The sequence below is a fragment of the Echinops telfairi genome, unplaced genomic scaffold (genome assembly GCF_000313985.2).
Source record: "Echinops telfairi isolate 266 unplaced genomic scaffold, ASM31398v2 ScPeMD7_7400;HRSCAF=8409, whole genome shotgun sequence".
Taxonomy (NCBI): domain Eukaryota; kingdom Metazoa; phylum Chordata; class Mammalia; order Afrosoricida; family Tenrecidae; genus Echinops; species Echinops telfairi.
In genome coordinates this window covers 44,451,756-44,459,432 of record NW_022111300.1, presented here as the reverse complement: position 1 = coordinate 44,459,432, position 7,677 = coordinate 44,451,756, and the positions used below count along the sequence as shown (strand labels likewise).

Genomic DNA, 7,677 nt, shown 5'->3' with positions numbered 1-7,677 from the left:
CACACACACACACACACACACACACACACACACACACATCTCCCCGCCCCCCTCTCCACCGCTCTAGAAGAACACGTGAAGCCACCAGCTTTTCAAGAGCAGAGAAAAACATCCTTTAGAAGGCAAGTGAACGTTCATTCCAAGGCTCTGGGTTTTAAGCAGACTGGGGATTTTGATAGGGCCTCTCTTAGCACTTACGGCAAAAATAAACAAGCCACAGAAGGAGGCTCAACCAGCCACCGGACCCTCCAATACCAGCTGCCTGCATGCCCCGGTGGGTCTGAGGGTCTTCCTCAGTGAGTGGTGTGAAGGACTTGCTCTTTAGTGCAAGTTCAGGCTGCTGACCTTGAATATCCAGTGACCTTGATAAGCAAAAATTAAGAGTACTTCTCTTCCCTAGTCATGCATCTTTAAGTGTGTGACCCAGCTTAGAATTCGTGCCACGTTGCGCTTGAGTCTGACAGATGTTCTGTGTCTGGAATAATTAAATGCAGGGGTTACCTAATGAATATTTAGAAATCAATGTTCAACTAGAAATGCTAGCTCCACTATGTTGAAAAAATGGATTTTCCCACCTCGCTGTACAATTGCCATGGTCCTTCCTTTGCTAGGTTTTTAAACATAAAAGATCCATCATGTTGCTGTTCCCATAGCAACAGTCTCACCAATTCATCCCATCAAGGCAACCATTGTGTGTGTGTGTGTGTAACCTTGTCCCTTTAGAACTAAAATCCCATCTCTTTTGGAAAAACACTCCTAGAATTTTAATAGAAAACCACATTAACTAGGTAACCCCGCATACAATATGGGTTGCGGCTCTCTCTTGTGATAAACACACTGTTGGTCACTGGTGGCAGGCCTGTTATCTTTGGGTCCCTCTGTAAGTCTACGCTTGTGGCCCTGCCATCCTTCACATGGACTCCGTCCCCAGGATGCCTGCTGCGTCCAGGAGGCTGTGTCCAACGGCTTCATCACCATCGTTTTCTATCGCCCAGCTTCAAGTTCAATTACTCAAGAAGCATGGGCACTTCCCTTGTTCTAAGTTCTGTGCACCAGTGGGCACTGCCAGTGGCTTATCCTGCATGGTTCTGTACTGCACCCGTCATGGGGCCCCTGCATTTAGGCTTCTGTAGTGGATTCCATCACGGCAGGAGGCCCCACTTTAGGGTCCTGGTGAAGGAGCTTCTCAGACAGCCGAGGACCCAAGTTCAAATTCTCCCTGGAAATCAGTGTCATGCTTTAGAATTCTCTTAAGGCGTTGCACTCTGGGGGCTTGGCTGTCTTCTCTAGTCCATTCTAACCAGCAGAACATCACATCATTGCCATGCCCTCTCTGTAAAGTGGGAGGGATCTATCGGTCAGGGTAAGGCGGCACCTCTCGGGTTCCCCATAAGCCACCACCTCTGTGAGCAGGAACTGCGGATGAGCTATCAGCTGGGAAGAGAGGAAATCTACCACTGTGAAGCGGACAAGCCCACAACTCCCAGAATCTCATTCCTGCAAATTCTTCACTAATGAAGGCAGTCTCATCTTTGTGGGCGGGCTTTGGAACAGTCTGGCTGATCCCAGGAAGCTGGGGGAGAAGGGGCAGTACTGGGGGGGCGCTGCGATGAGCCCTAGTCATTATACACATGCACAGTCCCACCCCACCCCAACCCCTTCCAAAGACACTGGACAACGAGACACCCTTTGCTCAACCTCTCGGCGAAACCAGGCCACCACTTACGATCAGAGAGCTGAACTGCTCTCCATTGGAGTCCGGGGGGATCTGAAGGCGTCTGCTCAGCTCTTCCGACAGCTCCTGGGGGCTCGTCCGGGACACGGGGGAGGCTGGTGGGGGTGGCAGGGCCAGGCTGAGCGAGTCCCCTGCGAGATTCACTTCTTCTGAGATGGTCTCCCAAGGCTTTCAAGGAACGAGACACCGCGGTCAATTCTAGAACCTAGGGATCCTCCCTGGTGCTTGCTCCCCCCCGCCCCCCCCAACTAAAAAAATCCGTAAGAATAATCACCATTGCAACGCTATCATGACCATTTACAGAGCACACGCAATCTTCAACAAGAATTTGAGGACACTAGGACTACTAGCCCCCGATGTGCAGATGGGGAGACTGAGGCCCAGGGCACAAACTGCCTGCCGTAGCAGAGCCGGTAAGTGGCAGGGCTGGGCTTGAACTATGGAAGCATGATCCTGAAGGCTGTGGTGGGAGCAACCCTTTTATAATCCCATCTCTCTCTGAGCAGTGACTCATCTCTAGAGCTAGTGACTGTCTGCAACCCTCAGGATCTTGGAGAAGGCTTGAGGGCGTGGTGGGTTGTGCAATTGACTGATCGCTGCGAGGTCAGGAGTTGGAACTCAATGGCTGGTCAGAGTGGGAAGGATGAGGCTTTCTGCTCCTATAAAGATTTACAACCTCGGAAGCTCGCACGGGAAGTTCTGCCCCATCATATCGGGTTGCTCCGATGCAGACCCGACTTGATAGACGGCAGGGAGTTCAGCAGCATCAATCAGGGTGCTAGACGGTCCCTCAGTTAATATTTGCGTGCATTCAGTAGACACTGATGCAGATATGAATCACCTACAGGAACGTACAAGGGATCTGCACGGGTTTTTCTGTGACTCGATTAAACATGCTGGGAGCCATCATTAAACACTGGTGTAGAGTATGAGTCTCAGAACCTCCCAGGGCAGACCTGCCTGTTCTGTAGGGTCGCTAAGAGTCGATGATGACTGGGTGGCAGCCTGGTTGGTTTTGGTGCCCAAACTTTGGGTGGATTTATTGTGGAGTCATTATTTGTGTTTTCCATGTTTGAGGACTGGAATGTTCTGTGGAAGGTCACCTTCCTGACACAGGGGACTCCCAGACTACCTGGACGAGCTGGGGAAGCAGCTGGGACCTGCTGGCCATGGCCACTTTGCAGCTTAACCCACGGGAAGGGTACAATTGCAAACTCTGAATTTTCTTGATCATGAATTTCTTCCACGATGTCACAACCCCACAGTTAAAACTAGTTAGAGCAGTCAGTTGTTCAACTAGACTCCACATGCTGCCCCACAGGAGGTATGGCTACCCAGGGGAGGGATATAAAGTGGAGCTATCTTAGGATTTCTATAGAGTCTAGGCGGAACACAGTGTTGTCCCCTTTTATAATGAGAAACACAGCAGGTACTTGTCCAGCACGGTTATTTGTAACCAAAAAGCACGCTTACTGCCAGCAAGTCGATTCTGATGGATAGCAGCCCCACAAGGGGGCGTAGAACTGTCCCTGTGGGTTTCTGAGACTGTAACTCTTTACGGGAGTAGAGCGCCTCATCTTTCTTCCCAGGGAGCACCTGGTGGTTTTGAACTGCTGACTGTGCATAACCCATTACAAGGCGTCAGGGCCCCTTGGCTCCTGCAAGCCCTCTCCAAATGAATTAACCTCCAGATGGAAGTGAATTAGCTGTAGGAGCTTGCTCTTTTCTTTCCGGGTGGGGGTTACTGGGAGAACAAATAAGATGACATCAACTAGGGAGCCTTTGAAGCAGCCCTACCTCAGGGGTGTCCCCACTCTCGCTGGGCTCGGGCTCCAAGTCCTCACTGATGTGCCTGCGGGAGCGGAAGCGCCGATGGGCGGCCTCCTGGTTGATCTGCCGGATGTTGTTGTCAGACTCGGAAGAGACGTCCCTGGGAAGCACGGAGAAGAGACAGTGAGAGGGGCCTCCAACAGCAGTGGACTCTCACCAAGTTCCTTATAGCAACCAACTGCCTGTGAGGCCACTCCGCTGCACAGGCTTTCAATGGCTGTCCCCCCACCCCCCTGAATAAAGTAGCCCACCAGGACTTCCTAATAAGGCATTCCTGCGTGGCTGTGTCCCTCTCACCTGCCATTAGCAGCCAGGTGTGCTGGCTCTCCGCACCAGCCAGGGACACCCTGTGAAACCCACATGCACTAAAATCCTGGGCTCTTTCGGGTCTCAGCCAACATTGGCAACTGTCCTGTTATCAATGATAAGAATGCTCCCACCGGATTTGGCTGTTCTAGGTGCATGTTGACCAAACAACAGCACTTTTACCAAAAGCACCAGTCCACATGGAATTCAGGACAGATAAACCCCCAGGAACAGTAGTGGGAGTGGCGATACCATGAGGGTAGGGGGACGGTCAGGGAGGGGGAAGGGGGAGAAAGGGGGAACCCATCACAAGGTTGGATATATAGCCCCTCATCCCCCCCGCAAAGGGGGACTAATAACGGAAATGTGGGTGAAGGGAGACAGCAGACAGTGTAAGATATGAAATAATGATGACACTATATAATTGATCAAGGATTTACGAGGGGGGGGGGGGGAAGAGGAGCTTCTACCAAGGGCTCAAGTAGAAATGTTTTAGAAAGGATGATGGCAACAGATGTACAAATAGGCTTGATACAACTGATGTATGGAATGCTATAAGAGCTGTAAGAACTCCCAATAAAATGATTTAAAAAAAGATACAGACACACAAACTAATAAAGAAGATATAAACCTTAAAATAATAATATTAAAAAAAGCACCAGTCACAGTATCTGGGCCTCTTTCACGCACAAGGCAGGCCCTTGGAGGTGAGAGGGAAGCCCCCACGCCGGTGAGTCAACTGCGGCTCCTTGGTGGTCTAGAAAGGAGGCTGCCGCCTCTGGTCGATTAACCATTGGTCCACACTCAGAGCTCCACACCCAATAGGAATGCTTCCAACAACTGTGGGTTTCACGCTGATCACATCCCACAACTACACACGTGCATGTCTCGCAGCTACCTTCACAAACACAGAAACAACAGGTGGTCCCACTTCCTTAGAGAACATAGTCACCGCCTATTGTATGTTTTTGTCATCAAAAAAGGTTTTCACTCAGGATCTGAAAACATCCGTTCCACTCTGGAAGCTTTTTTTGGGGAATAAATTTCAGGCCGCCTTCCTGTGGGGGCACTACTGGTTGGGGGCCAGTCATTTAGATTGTAAACTTTCATGGAATCTTTCCATAGGCTGCCATGGTCCATGAACGAAAGAGGTGTCACAAGGCAGCACTTCCAAATATTCCAGAGGCTCCTTATCGTAGGCACAGTGGAATCGGGTGGTTTTCATCAGAATTGACAGATGCACAATTTTATGAGTCTTCGATGAACTGCTGGCACCCCATGAGGAGTCTGCAGGCCCCCAGCCACTGACTGCTGCCGGCAGCCACAAAGAAACTCTTGGCCCTTGATGGCCCATTTTGTTTTTTTTTTAAAAATCATTTCATTGGGAGATCTTACAGCTCTGATCACAATGCATCCATCCATCCGTTGTGTCAAGCACATTTGTACAGATGTTGCCATCATCCTTTTCAAAACATTTTCTTTCTACTTGGGCCCTTGTATCAGCTCATTGCCCCACCCTTGTGCCCTCATGAACTCTTGGTAATTTATAAGTTATTATTTTTTTCATGTCTTGCACCGACCACTGTCTCCCTTCACCCACTTTTCTGTTGTCCATGGAAGGGGGTTATATATAGATCATCACAAGGAAGAGATGAGCCAGTCAGGGTGCAGTATACCACTGATGAAACATACAATTTCCCTCTAGTTTTTAATGCTTCCTCTCCCCCCACTAGCATGACCCCAATTCTATTTTAAAAAACCCAGCTAGCTAGACCAGAACATGATCACGGGTACAGGTAAGAGCTCTCAACACAGGGAATCCAGGACAGATAAACCCCTCAGGACCAATAATGAGAGTAGGGATACCATGAGGGGAAGGGGAAGATCGGGGAATAAGGGGGAACTGATCACAATGCTCGCCCATTTTATGAAACTTTGAAGGCTGGATTTTCTGGGACAAGTGGGTAGCGTGAAGGTTAATTTCTCTTCAAGCCACAGCTACATTGTAAGCCCTGATTGCTAACATTTGCACACACCATACACAAGCTTTCATACTGGCAGGAAAACGAATGTCAGGCCTATCTTATCCTTATGTTAGATGATAACACTCGATTGGGCTGAGATGAGCACGCTAAAGAGAGAGAGGTTTTTAAAGAGCACCGACAGGATCTTGCCTGGCGAGGACATCGTTCACACCAAGGCAGACAAGGGTGCTGAGGAGACCGTGACCCACGAGCCCACGGGTGTTACCACAAGTCACCTCCTAGAAGATTGGAAGAGGCTTCAGTTATTTTTACACACCGTTCGATTCTCGAGCACAAACACAGTTATAAAAAGATGCCAGGCTGTGCGCTGTGGGGCAGAAACACCTCCTGGAAGGAAAACGGCCGGGAACATTGGGGGAACTTGTGAAATACTGAGTGGTCCCCGAGAAGCCAAGGAGCCTCCCGGCACCGTCTCGGTTCTTATGAAAGATGAAACAACGTCACCTAATCATGCCGGGCCTCGTTTGACAACGTTCTCTCTACCCAAGGGCTTCCTCGGAGGCTTGCAATCCTCATTCAAAATGACCGCTATGGTTTTTGATCCAATCAACACTGAGTGTCTACAGCGTGTACTGTCTACTGAGGTGCTGTGCACACACTTGCACTGTCACGGCCCCCCGAAAGACGCAGAGGAGTGAGGATTTACCACGGCTGTGGCTGCATCTCACACCCTTCAGAAGCACATGGGGCTCCTTCTTTCTAATAGTTTAAAAGCGGGGATGTTCAAAACCACGTATGCCCATCCTGCTTCTTACCCAACAAGCCCATCAATGAGCATTTGTCACTGCCGGGGCGTGGTGACGCCCATGCTGACGGACAGCAGCCCAAAGGGGTCTCTTGGCTATCACATCTCTTAGCAAAGCCAACCACCAGGTCTTTCTTCTGGGAGCCTTGGGGTGGGGTGGGATTAGCACCTGAGTCACCACAAACCAAACCCACTGTCCTGGATGCCCAGCTGACATGATAGGACAGGGCAGAACTGTCCCTCTGGGTTTCTGAGGCTGGAGATTGTTACAGGAGCAGAAAGCCTCATCTTCTTCCCAAGGAGCAGCTGGTGGGCTTGAACTGCTGCCCAACCAGTTAGCAGCCAACATGCAAGCCCACTACACGTCACTAAGCCTCCTTCAGTAATTAACAGTCAGTGGAAGCCAGTAATGGCTACTGCCTATTGAGACGCCGACTCAAGGCTAGAATCTCGGAGGGTCGGGTGTGGGTGTTCACACAGGGATCCTCCTGCCCCCTGGAAAGACATTTAAAAACAGTCATGGGTGGGCAAGTGAAAACTGAAACATGAATTTACTGGGAGCAAGGAAATAATGGCTCTTGCAGTTGGCTTCATTCATTTCCCATAAACGTTCATTTGACCTTCCTGGGAATGCTGATGATGATTGATGGTGGGAAACCCGAATCCGTCAAGGATCCAAGCTCAGGGCCTGCCGGGCTCAGCTCCGGGCGCCATCATGCTCAGCCGTTCCCTGAGCCATCGCAGGGCCTGCGGGTTACTGCCAAGCGGGAGGCCGTGGTCAGTGTCTGGCCGATGGAGAGACCGGTCGCCATTTACAGAATGTCAGGATGCAATTTCTTCACGTGCATTTCAGTAACTTCGGTTCTACAGAATGAAGTTCCCGGTTAACATATGCTGATGAGGTCAGGAACAGTCTGAGGGCGGGCTGGGGGTGGGGGTTTAAACATCCACCTCCGGACCGAAACTGGCCACTTTCAGCTTCAGAGCGCCGAAGCTCTGGACGATTCCCTAGCCAA

General features: G+C 50.4%; 1 protein-coding gene across 10 annotated transcripts in view; it reads right to left on the bottom strand.

Moving 5' to 3' along the window:
* The window catches only part of NEDD4L (NEDD4 like E3 ubiquitin protein ligase), a 208,066-nt gene that overhangs the window by 45,014 nt on the left and 155,375 nt on the right, over positions 1 to 7,677 (bottom strand). For all 10 annotated transcript variants that reach the window (XR_006680652.1, XM_004703012.2, XM_004703013.2 and 7 more), the window contains 2 exons: positions 3,533 to 3,665; positions 1,727 to 1,903 (listed from right to left, as the gene is read on the bottom strand). Coding sequence is in view for 9 of the 10 variants with exons in the window: in XM_004703012.2 (XP_004703069.1) it covers positions 1,727 to 1,903; positions 3,533 to 3,665 (310 nt within the window). In the remaining variant the exon portion in view is untranslated. The remainder of the gene's footprint in view (positions 1 to 1,726; positions 1,904 to 3,532; positions 3,666 to 7,677) is intronic.